The 17996-nt window shown below is 32.8% G+C and overlaps 3 protein-coding genes across 3 annotated transcripts; 1 reads left to right on the top strand and 2 right to left on the bottom strand.

The window, feature by feature from the left end:
- Positions 1-1477: 1477 nt before the first annotated feature.
- Positions 1478-2284, bottom strand: LOC125577822 (mavicyanin-like). Its single transcript, XM_048739732.1, has 2 exons — positions 2052-2284; positions 1478-1972 (listed from the first exon to the last, which is right to left on the bottom strand). Exons 1-2 carry the CDS (start codon positions 2221-2223, stop codon positions 1587-1589), a joined length of 558 nt encoding a protein of 185 aa, XP_048595689.1. The 5' UTR covers positions 2224-2284; the 3' UTR covers positions 1478-1586.
- A 7535-nt stretch (positions 2285-9819) lies between these two features.
- Positions 9820-12998, bottom strand: LOC125577821. The gene is made up of 4 exons (XM_048739731.1): positions 12817-12998; positions 11326-12698; positions 10183-11255; positions 9820-10098 (listed from the first exon to the last, which is right to left on the bottom strand). The coding sequence occupies exons 2-3, from the start codon at positions 11455-11457 to the stop codon at positions 10194-10196; spliced, it is 1194 nt and encodes a 397-aa protein (XP_048595688.1). The 5' UTR covers positions 11458-12698; positions 12817-12998; the 3' UTR covers positions 9820-10098; positions 10183-10193.
- A 1268-nt stretch (positions 12999-14266) lies between these two features.
- Positions 14267-16104, top strand: LOC106366448 (methionine gamma-lyase). The gene is made up of 3 exons (XM_013806049.3): positions 14267-14738; positions 14912-15313; positions 15423-16104. The coding sequence occupies exons 1-3, from the start codon at positions 14288-14290 to the stop codon at positions 15971-15973; spliced, it is 1404 nt and encodes a 467-aa protein (XP_013661503.2). The 5' UTR covers positions 14267-14287; the 3' UTR covers positions 15974-16104.
- Positions 16105-17996: the final 1892 nt, after the last annotated feature.

The raw sequence follows: 17996 nt of genomic DNA, 5'->3' as shown, positions 1-17996 counted from the left end.
AAAGCATGTGTATTTGGAAAGTGCTTAAATATTCTAAATGTTTTTTTTATAAATAGCTGATTAAATAATAAAAAACATAATTATCATGCAAATGTTCTTCCAATCAAACTCTTAAAGTTTTCTATTTCTCTTATATACTCTGCTTTGTCGCCTTGATTCATTCTCCGTTGCTTTTGCAAGCTCACGACCGTCGTGCACATGGAGTGTACTTGTGTTTGTGTTAATACACCAAGATTTGGAAGCCAATACATTACTCGTTTATGAAATTTTTAAAAAAATCGAACTGACTAGAAATGGAGATTCCGAGATAATAATAACTAGATAGTAACCCGCGCAAAGCGCGGGATAAGATGTCTTTATTAATGTTAAAATTATATATTATAATTATGTATAACATTAAGTATATTTTAAGCGATAGAACTAAAGATATGATTGTTATCATGGATGAAGAGAGAGACTTTTTATAATGGGTGGACTAATATTAAAATTTGATATATGGTGTTTGCAAGTTTGAAAAGAAGCTTTGAAAAATATTTTTTTTTATATTTCGCCTATCACGTTGTAGTAGTTACGGAGTTAGGGATTTAACAAATAAAATTGAAAAAAGGTGGATCAATAACATATTATAAGCAAAACAATAACTATGTGAAATAAAAAAAAGTATAGTTCCTTTAAATTCAGAAAACATAGTTGCATAATAAAAGAAATTGAAGGTTATTCGACCATCAAAATTGTAAAGGTTGTTCCAGATGCGACCAGCACGTGAAACTTGCTGGTGGTTCGTTTCTAGAAGTTTCTTCCCATCTTCAAAATCGTCTAATGCATACCTCTCATGGTGGCAAAGGTGGTGGCATTCGCATGCTTATATTGCTTGATCGAGAAGACTAATACACTAAGCCGAGACGATTAATAGTGATTCAATCTCATCGAAACAGAGATCACCCCATCGAGCAGTATCAAAACACAATACGACACATTTATCTAGAAATAGATTCTCAACGTCCTCTTTCGGCAATGAGGGGCGGTTCTCAAGAACGTGAGTGCTCTGCTAAATGCATGAAGGCAGGTACGAAGAAAAATGGCTTTTTAATTGATACATGGCATCGTACTAAAGTTTCATTGCTTTGTCGTTTCTACGGATCTGTCGACTTAATGACGATAGATCAGATGGGTTACCGTTTTTAAAAGAAACGTATAGAGGAATAAGGAAGCTTTATTGATGCTATGATTATAATGAAAGGATTGATAAATCAACTAATCGAATTTGAAGCTGAAGGTTATTACGTAAAAGTGTTCGTCGAGAAAAGTGTAGATGGTATGAAGTTCTTTTAAAGGAATGTTAGTGTGAACGCATTAAATTCACTGTTTTGGTGAGAAACGTTCTCTGCGTGACACCTAACCGTTTTACTAAATAAAAGCTTCTCGTGAAACCACGTCAGTAAGTTTTAAAAATGATTCTCCTTTAATATATATGGGATAATAATAATAAATGATTTAAGAAATAATAAAATATCCGAATAAAGAGCCAATCACTGTTTGCTTTTTGGACAGAACAAAATTAATAAAAAATTCAATAATTGCCATTTTCACATGAGAGCACCGACGACGACGACAGCGCAGGCCAGCGAAGCAACGACAGTGGAGAATAGCAGCGATGAAGACGAAGATTTCTGAGAGAGCGGGATCGATCCAAATGCGTTTTGGTAAGAAGGAGCGTCGGCATCGGCAGAAGAAGAGGAGGGAGACAAGGCGTCTGCTTCGGCGGAGTAAGTGCCGACGGAGACAATGAGCTTCTGGTACTTTTGACAGTGGCCAGGATGTCCGCTGGTGAAGTAAAAGGTTCCGTTTTGGGTGAGGTTGAAGAGAGAGTTGCCGTCGTTCATGTACAGGATCGGATCTTTGGTGTTGCAGCTCTTGAAGTTGGAAGCTGTCACTTGAATCATTGAATCTTCGCTTGGTGGGTACAAGAACACTGTTTCAGATTAATGAGTTTAGATATCTTGTTTAATAATAAATTCATGAATTGAATTGAATACTTTTTTTTTACTTACAGAGGGAGTCACCGATCTTGAAAGAGTGAGATTTGGGCCATTTCGAGTAGACTTTAGCATCGGTCGGGATACCCCATGAGTCCAAGTCCCCAACTTTGTACTGCGTCGACGACACTTGCACTAATAGTATCATCACCAAAACCATAACGCTGCTCAAACTCATCATTCCCATCTCTCTCTCTCTGTCTTGATTGGTGAGTGAGTTTTGTCTCTGAAAAGCTTAGCTCATATAAATTGGTGGAAGTCAAGGAGTAAGGGAATGGCGGTTGTACCCCTGACTGGAGTATTGGGGCACATGGCCTCAAGTGGACATGTCGCATCCAATCAAAATTCATTTTTCTCTAGTGTCTGCTTGTGTTGTATTGTTCACATGGCCACCATTATACTCCCCCTCTGTTTGAAGTTTTAAGATTGTGAACGACTGTTAACAAACTTATTTTTTTATATTAAAAATATCATTAAAATATAAATTAAAAGTTATTCAACCAATCACAAAACAAACAACAAAATATCATTGGTTACACAGTTTTTGATAAAGTAAAAAGGTGCATTGATATAAGAAAACATCATCTATTTTGAAACATCAAAAACTCTCTTAAATGTCATCTATTTTGAAACGGAGGGAGTATTATTTATCAAGTTTACGACTACTCCCTCGCGTTGCAATTTCTATCATTTTGTGTTTGTTTTTCTTGTAAACGTAGAAATATTGGACTTCCTTTTCAACCACCAAAACCGTTTCTAGGTTGAGGACCAGTATCAGCTTCTAAATTTTTTTTTTCCAAAGCACAAATAAAAGTTGAAACAAGAATCCCAAATAAGCTGATTGAAAGTTGCACATGTTTTTTTTGTGTCGGCTACATCTGGTGAAAGCACAAAATCCAAATATAGCTAACGAGATATTTTGATCCAAAAAAAAAAACTAACAAGATATTATGGGGTTTGAGTGGAAAGGCTTCATGACTCAACGTACTAAGACAAGTAGAAAATCGTTAAGTGAAAGAAGCCGCCTGAGATCTTTTTTATGTCATTATGGGTTTAGAGGGTCAGCTTCCGAGGTCATCTCCTTAGCTGCTGACCACTCTGGTGATCCTGCAATGGTAAATAAGATACACTAGAATCACCAGATGATCCCCAAGATGATAAGATCAAACATGTTCACGACATGTAACGCCAATATTATTTCCTCTATTGAATATTCCCAAGTCCGCTAATTACTTTCTATGAACCCAATGAAAGCGTGTGTACCACATGGCTTTTACTTCCCATTAAACTGTTTCGTGAGTAGTGTTAGAACACTTACTTGACTTGTGGATCTCGGCTACATTCATCAACCTCCTCTGCAATATAGAGGCCACAAAAAGGAATACAGAGCACATCCCAAACATCACGGTCATTGGAAAAGCATACATATTTTTAGCATGCATATACAAAAAAACAAAAAAAGCTTGTTAAGTACATCTTTCTGGTACTAGTTTGCATCCAAATAATGAATCCATATGATGGAAATTGAATAGATAACTTTTAGTTGTACCTAACGGCTATACTATCCTTGAATCCATATTGAATGGATAGCTTTTATAATGGTACAGTATCGAAGCTATAGGTAATAATATAAACCACACTATACTCTAAGGCCGAGCTTAAGTATCTAAGCGATAAGTAACACTGTAAACGAAAATATACTCAAGATACAAGGCGGAGCATTAGTATCTTAAGCAATATGTAACACTATAAACGAGAATATACTCTAGATACGCTAAAGGCCGAGCAAAGATCTACAAAAAAATGTTTGCAAGTTCACGACACTAGGGATGTAATGAGAACTCGAAAACTCACATTGTACAAGACAAGGTAGACAAAGATGTTGAGTGGGATGCGGAAAATTTTCATGATGGTGCTTCTGGCTTCCTCTGGAATGTAATGCGATCTCATTTTCATTATAGATGGCAGCAGATTCCTACGCACGATTCAAATGTGCAGAAACCCATTAGCTGAATGCACCCAGAGAGACAATTTGGCAGTGTTAAGTGGACACAAATTGAAAATTTATGTATTAAAATGGTTAACATAATTAGTTGGAGTAAGTCGACAAGAGAGAAGAAAAAAGTATTTTGTAGCTTCAAACCGCTTCTATAGCTCCGACACTGACTTGATTGATTTGTTTTGTTTGTGTTCATTTGTTTTTTATTGTCAATTTATTTTAAATATGTCAAAGTTTTTGGTTATTCTTTTGTGTGTTTCTATCAATATATGCAAGATGTGTTGCTTACTTTGGCTTTGTAATAGTGTATCTATTTTCTAGTTTTGTTTCTCTAGTTTTTAATGTTTAGAATTTTTTTCAGACAAGGTTAACTAAAATAATCCAGCGTTAAATTTTTGTTCCTTAGAGTATTGAACTAAGTAAGAAATAAGTTCATTTATTAAAGAAATTTAGTTTGTATTGCTTCTTTTACAAAAGAAAAAAAAGGTAAAAGGGAATACCGTAAATATTGAGGTGAGAAATTAGTAAAATACAAGACAAAAACAGAAAGAGAAGATGAGTCTGAATGTTCCACTCACCTAACGCTTATCTAATCAGTACTATCACGAGTTTGAATATGACAACTTCACTTTATGTATATTGTATTTTCTTCGAGTACATATCCACTTTTGTGTCTAATCTTTTGATTTCTTTGCTTTGAACAACTAAATATTCAGAAATTTACAGATATTTACGGATATCACATCCACTTTGTTCAATACACACAAAATATAAAAAAATATACCATATTGTTTAAAAAAATATATTTTATATAATATAAAATAAAAAGTAAAGATTAGTGAAACTATATTTTCATAAATTTTAAAATTATTTAATTCTTGTATAAAACATAAAATTTTAGATATTTGAAATTTTTATGAAGATCTTATATTTCTTCTTAATTTAATATTTTTATAAGTAACTTTATAAATAAAATTATATGTACAAATAATAATTATATAAAATTCCCATTTAAATTTCTATATTTAATTGCAGATATATATATCTATTTGTATAAAAGTTAGAGCGGATCGGATATCCGAGTCTAATTTTTTTTAATATTTGTGATTTGCTTTGTTTTTAACGAATATTGATCTTTTGTATTTGCTTTGATTCGAAGATTTACGGATATCCGAATTTTTCGGATCGAATCAAAACGAATAACGAATCAAATCAAAATTTACGGATAAAATTCCCAGTCCTATTTCCAATAAAATCACCATTTGACATCGTGTTTTCGTCGATGAATTACTACATGCTAGCAAATAGATAAGAAAATTGTGAAAGTAGCCCATCATAAGATTCGTGATTATTAATTTCTACTTTTGTTTTAAGATGGCGTTTAACTTGATCTATGATTAGAAAGATAAAGGTAGCCAACATCATCAGATAGAGATCACATCAATTTATAAATATTTATCATATAAAAATGTTTGATAAATGACCCTGAAAGTATATATTAAATATTTTCAATTATAAGAAAATGTATATTAGTAGACTTAACTATATTAGGGCATCCACAACCGTGTTACTCATGGCTCCATAACCTAGGTAAATCTTTTATATTATTTTATTTTTTTTTTCAGTTAAAAAAAAAAAAAAAAGAAAAAAAGGACCAATCGCAGGTTTCCACCCGGCCATGGGACCCGCGCACAGTGACAAACCTAGCAAAGAAATGATCCTTACCTACGGACTCCAAGACACAATTATGGCACAGATTCCTAATTTTTTTGGTCCCCACATATTATAAAAATAATTTGTTGCTAAGGATTTTTTTGTAAGGACCAGCGTTGCAGCTGCTCTTAGTAGAATTGTTATGTTGATATAGGCTAGAGAACAATTCCATTCTAATGTGAAATTGCTAACTCCACATATATTATGCATATATGAACTCATTGCTTACCGTCCATCTGATACAAAAAAAAATCATCTGTAAGCTCACTTCTCCTTAGAGATTTACATAGGTGTAGAACAGTGGCGGAGTCAGAAGTCAGAAATGATTTTCAAGAGGGTCAATAATATTACCACAAGTAAATGATCAAACAGAAATGTTTATTGACTAGGTGCATAGAAAGTGTTTAGACTTAGATCATGAGGGTCATAATACCAAATTATCTATTAAATGTGACTTATATAAGCATAAAAATTCAATTTGTCAAAAGTCACATGGGTCAATTGACCCCGCTCATGTCAAGCTGGCTCCGCCACTAGTGTAGAATACCATGGAGGATACCTCAGGTTAACTAAACAAAATATTACTATGACAAAAATGAGAGACAAATCCTGTCATACTCCTATATCTCATAACACAATCTCAAAAGGACCCTTTTGTTCTTTTAATTTTATATATCAAACGAAAAATCATAAAATTAAAATGGAAACGCTAATATTTTTTATTTGATTTATAGAATTTGATAAAAATATTTCAAAAATCCAAAAACGTTGTTTTCCATATTTTAGAAAAAAATCATCAAAATATGATTAAAAACGATTTTAAAATATTTTTTTCTGAATTTGAAAGTTATAGAATTTAAATATTTGCCCATGGGTTCACTAATCCATAGGGGGGGATTAGGGTTTAGTTTTGATAACCGGGAATGATTTGATTTGGGAGTTTGGATTTTGATCAAAAAAAGAATTATGAAATAGGGGTATAGAAGACTCTAGGAGCCCATAAGAGATTTGGCATTGTCACATTTGGGGCACGCGAGAAGTTGACTCCGAAAATGAACACAGTAAATAATATGTGCGACGCTAATCCTGAAGCGACAAGGAAAGAGTATCTCCTTTTGACAAAAAGTCTCATCAAATTATATTTTAAAAGCTCGACGTCAATTTCCCAACTACAAATGATACTACAATATATCTTGGAGTTTCCTAATTATTTTGTAATCCTTAAATATGAAAACGTGCGTGGTCGGTATCATATTCATACATCCATTACATATATCAATACTATTAAAACAGAAGCAATTTTTATCTACTTACAAATAGTCTAGATTGGACCATTACATTTAATTATATTTACTATTATTTCTACTCATATCTAATTTAATTGTTAAATATACATCATACCTAAAATTAAGGAACTAACTAACTAATCTTATTTTTTAAACTAATAAATTTAATTTATATTAATTCGAAATTCAAATAACTTATCAATTATATTTTAGTTATTAATGTAATAAATAATATCTATTCATTCGTATATATACAACTATATATTAATCCAAATGCCAAAAAAAAACAAATTGTTCAAAACCCTCACCAAATACATAAAAATATAATTCTTATAGTTAGAGTATTAAAATATATATTATAAAATAAATATTAATAGTAATTATATGATGAAACATGTTACTATTGATAGTTTAATGAATATATTTTTTACGGGTTACTCAAACACACATGTAATACATTAACAAGATGGAATTTATTTTTAATACGCATCCACTCAAATATTAATCCATTAACAAGATGGAATTTTATTTAGACTAAAATTGTATTAAAATTGGAATATCAATTTCATAATATATTCACTATTCATCTGAACGTTCAGGAATATATATTACAATACTCTAAATATAATAATAAATTAAACCGGATTATATATTGGGTCATCTATCAGTTCAACCAGATCTCGGGTTTTAGCGGTTGTTACGGGTTTTGTAGAATTTTTAAATAACAGTTTTTTTTTTGAAAACTAAAAAGGATTAGATATGAACCACCGAATTTAGCAATTTAACTACGGGTCGGGTCAGATTTCAAAACATTGAATATAATGTTTCATTTGTAATATCTAAGTGTAGATACAATTAAAATACAAATTCATATCAAATAAATTTGGAATTTTTCAAAAAATAATCCCGCGCTATCAAAGCGCGGGTCAAAATCTAGTATTCAATTAAAACAGTAACATGACCTATTGATAAATGTTATGTCCAATTATTTATTTTCTTTAGATAAGTGGACATACATATTAGTTTTAAGCAAATAATATATCCGTAACCCACTAACCTTATATTTGTTTTTGTAAACTAACCCACTAACCCTATATTAAAGGAACAGATAATAGATATATCAGAGCAAGAAATTATAATAGGTTGACTTCTACCATTAATTCACGTGCTATATATCAATATCAACACTGTTAAAAACAAAGTATATCAGACATTGTGGACATTTGGAAGATTTCGTATTATGTTTTTTTATAGAAGGCTTAAATTTTCATAGATTATTATTAGAACTGCAATATTATAATATAAGGTCTATCTCCTATTACCTATAAGTATATCGTCTTAAAAATTTTATATACGGACTACTATAAGTAGACAACTATTCTTTTCGTGAAAATTTTGAAAATGAGGTCTAAATAACAAAAGTCATTCGAACAGGTTTTGATTGATATTTAAGTTCTAAAATTACAATCTGAAATATTCAATACAAAAACTAAATAAATTTGGATATATCAACAAATATATTAAAAAATTCTTTTACTATATTAAACTAATATATAAGGAAATCAAGTATGTCTAATACATCAAATATTAATCTTAAGATTTTGTTTTTCAATATATTTGTTTCATTTACATTACTCCAAATAATATATTATCAATATATTTAGTATTTTAATCAATATATTCAAAACATACACGCATCAAAAAGTAGGATTTTGCTATAAATTAAATTAACCAATGCATAGAAACATTCACATTTTTTTATTTAACCAAAAAAACTGTTTGTTTTCAACGCATAGTTCAAAAACTTAATAACTAACCACCCAATTACTAACTATCAACCTTGGATAAATCGGAATTCATATAAATGTCAGTTTCAATATTGTAATTCAATACCTAACAAAAAATATTTATAAATATATTTTGAATAAAAATTATCATATATGAGTTTTGGCCAAAGTTTTTACTAATAAGAAGAGCAAATAAAAAAGAACTATCTTATTTAAATTTTATAACTTTAAACATAAAACTAAAATTAAGTGAGATGACTTAAATAAATAAATTATCCTACTTTGATACAAATATAGTAATACAAATTGTTTGATCATTCTTAAATATTTCAGATTTATTTAAAATAACATAGGTTATTTAGTAAAAAAATATATCAAATTAAATTTACAATGACTGTATAGGTGACAATTAACAGATCAAAAACTAAACGTTAAGAATATTGAAAATTATATTTAGTAGGATTAAACTTTGATAATATTTGATAACATAAAATATATTCTCCCCTTCTATTTATAGATACAAATTCAAAAACTAAACGTTAAAATGAGAAATAAAACTGAAAATGACAATTCTGTAAATATTTAAATTAAAATAATATTATGTTTTCTGCGGGTCAAAACTCTCGCCTAAAAACTTAATCCATCTAATATACCAACTAAAATCGTTCATGTAACCATTAATTATATATATAATTAAAAATTTAGATAAATAAAAAGGTTATCGTCAAAACGTTAATCGGTAAGGTGGATTTTATTTCATTGGGTCAAAATTTACAAAATACATTTTATTTTGATGAATAGAATTACAAAAAAAAACACAAATATAATTACAAATAAATACATAAACTAAAAATATGTATTTCAGGGGATTCGAACCCAGGCCCTACGTATTATTTAAAAGCCTCTAACCACTTGACCACTTCACATTCGTTGTTAGGTAATACAAACACTTATATATATAACTAATTATCCGGATTTTATAAACAAGAAAACCAAGCAAGCCAGATTCGAACTTTGAACATTAATAACAAGAGAATGACAATCTGTTTCAGGTAGAAAAATAACATTCGATTAATTAAAAACATCAAGCGTTAAACATCAAACAACCTCCAAAACGTTAAACATCAAACAAGTTCCAAAAGCACTACATATCCCAAAAACAAAACAAAAAATTCTTCCTCTTCATGCTTCTTTAAAAACTCCAAACCATTTTTCATTCTTAGATATCCATCACCACTGACCAAAACATACATGCTTGTCATCTACAGCTGACCCATCTGCCATAAAAAAACCACCATAAAGAGCTTAACTTAGTTCATGCTAAAAACCAAAAATCAAATGCTATAAAACATATTAATAACCTTATAACAACTTAGTATTGTGTCGATTGACTTGGTCCATCTCCAAAATCCGACGTATCTCCTCCGTTTGTGTTTGTGGACTCATAACCATCTTCTCCAGTGTTTGAACTCATCCTCTTTCTTGGTTTCAAGAACTTTGGCACCCCAAAATTCTTACAATTCTTCGCATTGTGTCCAGCAATACCACAACACCCACAATGCATTATCCTTTTCTCTCTGCTAACCTTCTTTTTAGGAGACTCATTCTGTCCTTTCTTTCTCTTTGGCTTCGGTTTCCTTCCTTTCCTATTTTCTACCTCTTCAATAAGACCAGCAGGTGGCTTAACAACACAACCAAGTTTCTGCCAAAACTGCATACCGGTAACTGGACGTATCGAGTCACTAAATATTTGTTGCTGCTGTGAGTTAGAGTACCAGCTAGAGGTGTAGTCTTCGTAGTTGAGCTTCTTATCTGCAATCACGCGTAATGCATGACGACATGGAAGTCCACTCATTTCCCATCTCCGACAAGAACAAGTCCTCATCCTCATGTTCAAACTGAAGCTTGTATTACACTCTCTTACTTCACATCTTCCATCTGATCCTGGATACATCTTGCAGAACTTAATCTTTTCTTGCTCTAATTCTATGAACTGTGTAGCCCGAGTAGTGAATCTACTTTTATGTTGTCGTGCTTTCAGCTTTCTCAAATCAATCCTCACCATGGCACTTCTTCTTATTACCTCTAACATCTCAACCATTGGTGTATACCTTGCAGGATCGATGGCATTGTTGAATGACTCTGAAATGTTGTTGTGAACATCTATGCAGGAAGCAGTTGGTCCACAAAAAGCCAAGCTACAATTCTTTGGATTCTTCTCCATTATAGCTTCAAAGATACGCATATCATATTTCTGAACAGCTTCCAAGTTTTTCTGGTACTCAGGTATGGTATAACTTTCAGCTACTCGCCAAAACAGGGTCTTCATCTCACTTTGGCGAGGAAAAGCCTTTTTCAAGTTTGCGTAGATGTGGCGAGCACACATCCGGTGTTCTACCATAGGTAGCTCCTTCTCAACTGCATTCAGCAAACCCTGAAAATGAAAATATGTTTATAATCAGAATGATACTATATATCTCAAAAAAAATATAAATACTACATACCTTTTGCCTATCAGAGATCAAAGTAAAACCACGACCATTTTGAAGATTCAAGTCTGCCTTCAGATTTTGTATGAACCAGCACCAATTGGGTTCATTTTCTACATCAACAACCGCCCACGCTATTGGATACATTCCATTATTAGCATCTCTTCCAACAGCAGCTAATAATTGTCCTTTGCGTGTAGACTTTAGAAAACATCCATCTAGACCAAAAATAGGACGACACCAAGTTTTCCATAGTCTTTTGATCACTTCAAAGCAGACATAGAATCTGTGGAATGTTTCTGTCCCATCATCATTGTCAAACGTATCTAGCAGGACAGTTGATTCATGATTTGACTTTTGCAAAAATCCACAAACAATTGGTTAAAATGAAGAAAATCTTAGGAGTTCTAAGACATATAAAAAAAGAAGCATAAACTGAAATTTACCTTAAGAGTTCTAAGCGGTAATCTTTAAGCCTAGAAAATTGTTCCTCGTGGTCTTTTGCAATGATCTCCAAGGCTTTTGCCTTAGCCTTTTTAATCTTGTTTGGAGATACGATCAAATTGAAATTTTTTAGAATTTCATTCTGAATAGCCTTCGGTTTAATCTCAGGATCAGTCCTCCAGTCATTCAGAAACAGCTTTGTAATCACAGGAGATTTCAACATCTTACAATATCCATCCTTCACACAACTGTGTTTATCTTCAAAAACCTTCACCATCCACTTTCCAACATGTTCTTCATAAGAGCAGTGTATAAACCATGGACAGTTTTCTTTCTCTATCTCACACTTTGCTGCAGATTTATCTTTCCCCCAACGACAGAACTCAATATTCCTTCCTTCCTTTAGCACATATTCCACTAATACCTCTTTAAAGTCTTCTAAAGTGTCAAAAACTTGTCTAAGCTTCAGCTACCCACTGCCTCGTTTCCATCTGTAAACATTGTCCTCTTCTTCACCATCAGAGTTAGGAGGTGTGTTGTGATAGTCAAAATTCTCATCTTCATCAACAAAATTCAGTGTATTCCTTTCAACTCTAACCTCTGATTCACACGGCTCCGGACCATCAATATCATCTGGATGCTCACTTGGGTTAACTAAAAACAAATCAACAAACTTAACCCATCTAGCTGCTTCACACATTTTCTCAAAACTCTCATCCCCAATGCAAAAACTCTTCCGTTCCTTCAAGTCTTCAAAAGGCATCTTATACCACAAATTCTGTCCAGACAACCCATCACTAAACTCATTTGACAACCTAATAAATATTTCTTCGGGTTTGCTTTCAATACTTTTCATCTCCCCACCAAAATATGTGAATTCTCCATTATACAGCTTCACCCAATACCCACCATGGTACACACTGAATGCTACGTCACCTAAGTAGCTGCAATCCACTTTCAAAAATTTATTAAAACCAAAAATCTTTTCAATCAACTGAATCAAAAACGCAAAACTTTTAGTTTTTAATCGGATTGAACTAAACCCTAAATAAACTCAATTACCTCATTCTTCCTTCTCAAAGACTTCAGTTTGTAAAGTAAGGTTGTTTCTCTGAGATTTAACTTCGATTCGTTCTGAAAACCCTAAGCCCCACTTACGTTCGAACACAATTTTGGAGAAGGAGACGATAACAATGTTAATATTTAATTATGTTTCCATATTTTCAAAAAGTCGCTTTAGTCAAGTGGTTTAAGTGTTCATGAGTTTAGTACCTTTGCCCGAGTTCGAACCTTGCTTGTTGCGTTTTTAATTTTTAAGATCCGTGTAAATTATATATATATATATATATATATATATATATATAAGAATGTTTATGATGGCGTACAAGTAAGATGATGTGGTCCAGTGGTTGAGAGTATTATGTTGGCGTTATTGGCGCAGGTTCGAGTCACCTGAAACACAAATTTTTAATTTTACAATATTTTGCAAACGACGTCGTTTTAATTAGAATTGACATGTCATCAATCCAGTCACCAGCTTAAACGGTAGACTAACCATCGTTATAGTCAACATTAATTTACACACGATTTTAGAAGTTGGTATAGTGATTTTAAATTTATAACGAGTTCATAATGAAATCAGCACTGTAGCCAAGTTCGTGATGGAATACGCACGACACAAGAAGTTCAGTCTGAAATAGGCCATTTCCCCCTCTTTTAACATACTATTGCATGGATTCTTAAGCTTTTGAGATATCCACTCAATATAAAAATATTAAATTTTGTTTTTATACTTTTAAAATATTAGTATTGGTAAGTTTTCATATTAATTTTATTAATATATTAATATTTATAATAGTTTAATTACGTTATTACAATTTAATGGTGGAAAATGTTATCAATAAGAATTTTTCAACCGATAAATTATTGTTAAAAATCTCTTTTTTCTCCCTCTTCTAATTTTTATTTGTCTATTATTATTATTTTGATGAATTTTTTTTTTTAAAAACTACCAATGCAAATGCTCTTAAATACTCTATCATTAAGGCTGTATCTAGATCATTTTCAACCCATTTTTATTTTTAAAATATTTTTCTAAAATAAAGAATCTCTATTATAAAAGTAGATTTGATCCAGTTTTATATTTCTATAGAATTTATCTATTATATAGGAATATATAGAAAATGCTACTTTTACTTTGAAAATAGAGGTAAAAAATAATATTCTTCTGTATTTTCTCTAAGATAAATATGCATTGGATATTTTTATAACAGAGTTCTTTTATTTTAGAAAAAAAACATAGAGGGATAAAATATGATTGGATTGAAGATCGTCTTACTTTGAATATTTGATATCAGTAATAAAAAGATATGGTCAACACTAATTCTATATATAGAACCTTGAATATTTGATATCAGTAATAAAAAGATATGGTCAACACTAATTCTATATATAGAACCTTGAATATTTGATATCAGTAATAAAAAAGATATCGTCAACACTACTCCTATATATAGAACCCTCTCCTCGCCTTATGTTAACACCAAAATTATTTGTATTTCCCATTTCCAAACAGAGTCCCTTTATAATCAAAAAAAAAAAAAAAATCACTATGGCCCATATCCTCAACACCCAACATCTCCTCACAACCTCCGGGAAGAAACGAAACGACCGCGATGACGAAGACGGAGACTCGACCGTTGCAAAGAAATCTTCACTGATGGCATGTGAAGCTGACCCCGCTGTGGCTCTGGCAAGCATCCGCCACGAATTCGGGGAGCACGGCGGAGTGAACATGTCCATCGAGGCCTCCGCCACCTTTACGGTCATGGAACCCGACACCATGAGGCGGATGTTCGCCGGAGAACTTGGACCGGAAAATGACTTCTTCGTATATAGCCGACACTTCAACCCCACCGTGCTCAACCTCAGCCGTCAGATGGCTGCTCTCGAAGGCACCCAAGCCGCCTATTGTACCTCAAGCGGTAACTATACATTAAAAGAAGAATTATATTATAATATTTATTTAGATCATGGAACCTAGTTGAGTTTGATACGGAACCTTAGCTTTGGTAGAACTACAATTTTTAATGTTTATAACTTTTAATTAAAACTAAAAAGGGAGGCAAATCTTTAATTATTTTGATACTGACGTCAGGTATGGCGGCGATTTCGTCGGTGCTGCTGCAACTATGCAGCAGTGGGGGACACGTGGTGGCTTCAAAGACGCTCTACGGAGGAACACACGCTTTGCTCTCTCATTTCTTGCCACGGACCTGCAACATAACCACGTCCTTCGTGGACATAACGGACCATGGCGCGGTGGCAGACGCGATCGTCGACGGTAGAACACAAGTCCTATATTTTGAGTCGATGGCCAACCCGACGTTGACTGTGGCCGACACACCTGAGTTGAGCCGTATAGCACACGAGAAGGGCGTGGCGGTGGTGGTGGACAATACCTTTACCCCCATGGTGCTGTCTCCGGCCAAGTTTGGAGCAGATGTGGTGGTTCACAGTATCTCCAAGTTCATTAGTGGTGGGGCCGACATCATCGCAGGTAACGTGACTTAGTTTTGTCGCAAGATACGTATTTAGCATCTCTTTCACGTGAGGGAGCGATGCATAAAGTAACCGTACACGTGTTTTTGGCGTGGCCTAATAAGCAGGGGCCGTGTGTGGGAGCGAGAAGCTGGTGAAAGGGATGATGGATCTGCGTGGCGGGTCTCTGATGCTGCTGGGTCCTACCATGAACGCCAAGGTGGCCTTTGAGCTCTCTGAGCGAATCCCTCACTTGGGCCTTCGCATGAAAGAGCACAGCCGCAGGGCCCAAGTGTATGCAGAAAGAATGAGGGAGCTGGGGATGAAAGTTATATACCCGGGCCTCACGGACCACCCGCAGCACAAGGTGGCTACAGAAATGGTGAACCGAGAGTACGGATACGGAGGGTTGTTGTCAATTGACATGGAGACGGAGGAAAGAGCCAACAAGCTCATGACGTATCTCCAAAACGCCACCCAGTTCGGACTCATGGCCGTCAGTTTGGGTTACTACGAAACTCTCATGTCTTGCTCCGGTAGCAGCACCAGCAGCGAGCTCGACCCCTCTCAGAAAGCAGCCGCAGGTATCTCTCCTGGCCTTATACGAATGTCTGTGGGGTATGCGGGTACACTGGAGCAGAAGTGGACACAATTCGAGAAGGCTTTCATCAGAATGTAATGTCTTCTACCATGTCTATTGTGGCCAACGTTTTCTATCTAATGTATGGTTTACTATCTTTTTGGCGTATTTATTTCTCATGAATCTTGCTTATAACTTTTATTATTAATGATATATCTCTTATATATTAATTAAGAAGAATTATAATGTAAGCTATATACTAATATGACATCACCAGAATAATTTTTAGTCATTAGAAAAATAAATTAAAATTACTATAATAATAATAATTACAGTACATGTCATTCATTATTTAGTCTATTTTAAAATTTATATCTTTCATTGAACTAACCACAAAATTAATTAGTAATCTAAAAATAAATTCTCACTATTTCTTTAAATTATCTAATATAACTTAAAATAAAATATTAAAATTAATGATATTGAATAATAAAGTTTTGATAACAATTTGTGTATCATTTTCATTTTTTAGTTTTATATTAATAAAATAAATAAAATAATTACATTAATCATATTTTTTTTATAAAGGGACTATGATATTTTATTAATTTATAGAGTTATTAATTTACAAAAAGTTTCATGTTTTAGATATTTTTATTTTAAAATATGTTTTTTTCAAATATAAAAAATATTTAATTTAGTGTATAGAAATTAATTTTTATATTAATAAAATAAATAAAATAATTACATTAATCATACTTTTTTTATAAATTAATAATTTTGGGACTATGATATTTTATTAATTTATAAAATTATTAATTTACAAAAAAATTCATGTTCTAGATATTTTTATTTTAAAATATATTTTTTTCAATTATAAGAAAAATATTTAATTTAGTGTATAGAAATTAATTTTTGAATACAATAATTTTATTTTATTGTATTATTTGGTATATATAAAATATATTTTATAGAATTTAAATGTGACTAAATCTAATCAAAATATATTAAGTGTTAAAAAATATAAAGATAATTCGTTTTGAAATATAAAACAAACAGTATTGTACTTATGAAATATGTTTTATATTTTTAATGAGACTTTATATTTACGTAAGATTTTCTAAAAAAATTATTATCTTATTACCTTATCAATTTTTAACAAATTTTAAACCGGTCTACCTTTGAACAAGAAAATTTTATTTACACATGATTTTTTCCTATTTTGTGTATTGGACTTGTGAGAATTTGTGGTTCATTGCGTGAAGCTCAAGGAACGCAACGGCTATATCAGTCACACGAACTGGGCCGAACAGTTGCGGATCGACATAATGGAAAAGACTAATGGGCCTACGAGATATTGATGAAGCCCAAGAAGAGTAGTTAGCTCCTGGAGAGGAGTGACGAGCTGATCTGTTATATATGGTCACTCTCAGGTTGTTGAGAGTTGACTTGTACTCAAAAAAACGATCTGTCGATCATATAGTGAATTCCAGGAAAGAAGATCCTGAAGAGAGAAGTACCCAGAGAGATTCGCGGAACTCTATAATTCGCTTGTGTCTTTGCTTTTCTTCTTTAACAAACAAACGAGTGAGTGAGAGAGAGCGACAGAGATCAAACGAGAGAGAGAGAGAGATCGAATCAAATCAGGCGAACGAGTGAATCGATTAGTATCGGCTACAAGTGGTATCAGAGCGTAGGTTACGCATCAGCGATACAAGGAGTCGGTTCCAGATTCGAGGTCCTGGGAACTCACCGGAGGAAAGATCGCCGAGTTCTTACAGAGATAGATCAAGGCCATCGATCGAGGTCGCGCTAACGGAGATTAGGTCGAACCGATACTGTTATCGGGTGATCTTGAAAGTCTCGAGGTTCTCAGGGGAGTAATTCTGAAACCTTTCTCTAAATCTTGATAACTAGTTTCATTACGTTGACATTGAGCGAACTAGGGATTGAATCCTTCAAAGATTGTAGATCCGTGCGAGGAAGTAGATATCTACTGATTCCGTTACTACTTGTCTGTTATCTGCAGGTGATAGACAGGTAAAGGAGGGAGAAGCATGGATCCAACTCCGGGAAGATTCATCATGGAGAAGTTCGACGGCAAAGGCGACTTCAGTTTTTG

This window comes from Brassica napus, chromosome A9 (assembly GCF_020379485.1).
Source record: "Brassica napus cultivar Da-Ae chromosome A9, Da-Ae, whole genome shotgun sequence".
Taxonomy (NCBI): domain Eukaryota; kingdom Viridiplantae; phylum Streptophyta; class Magnoliopsida; order Brassicales; family Brassicaceae; genus Brassica; species Brassica napus.
This window is presented reverse-complemented; position numbering and strand designations above follow the sequence as displayed.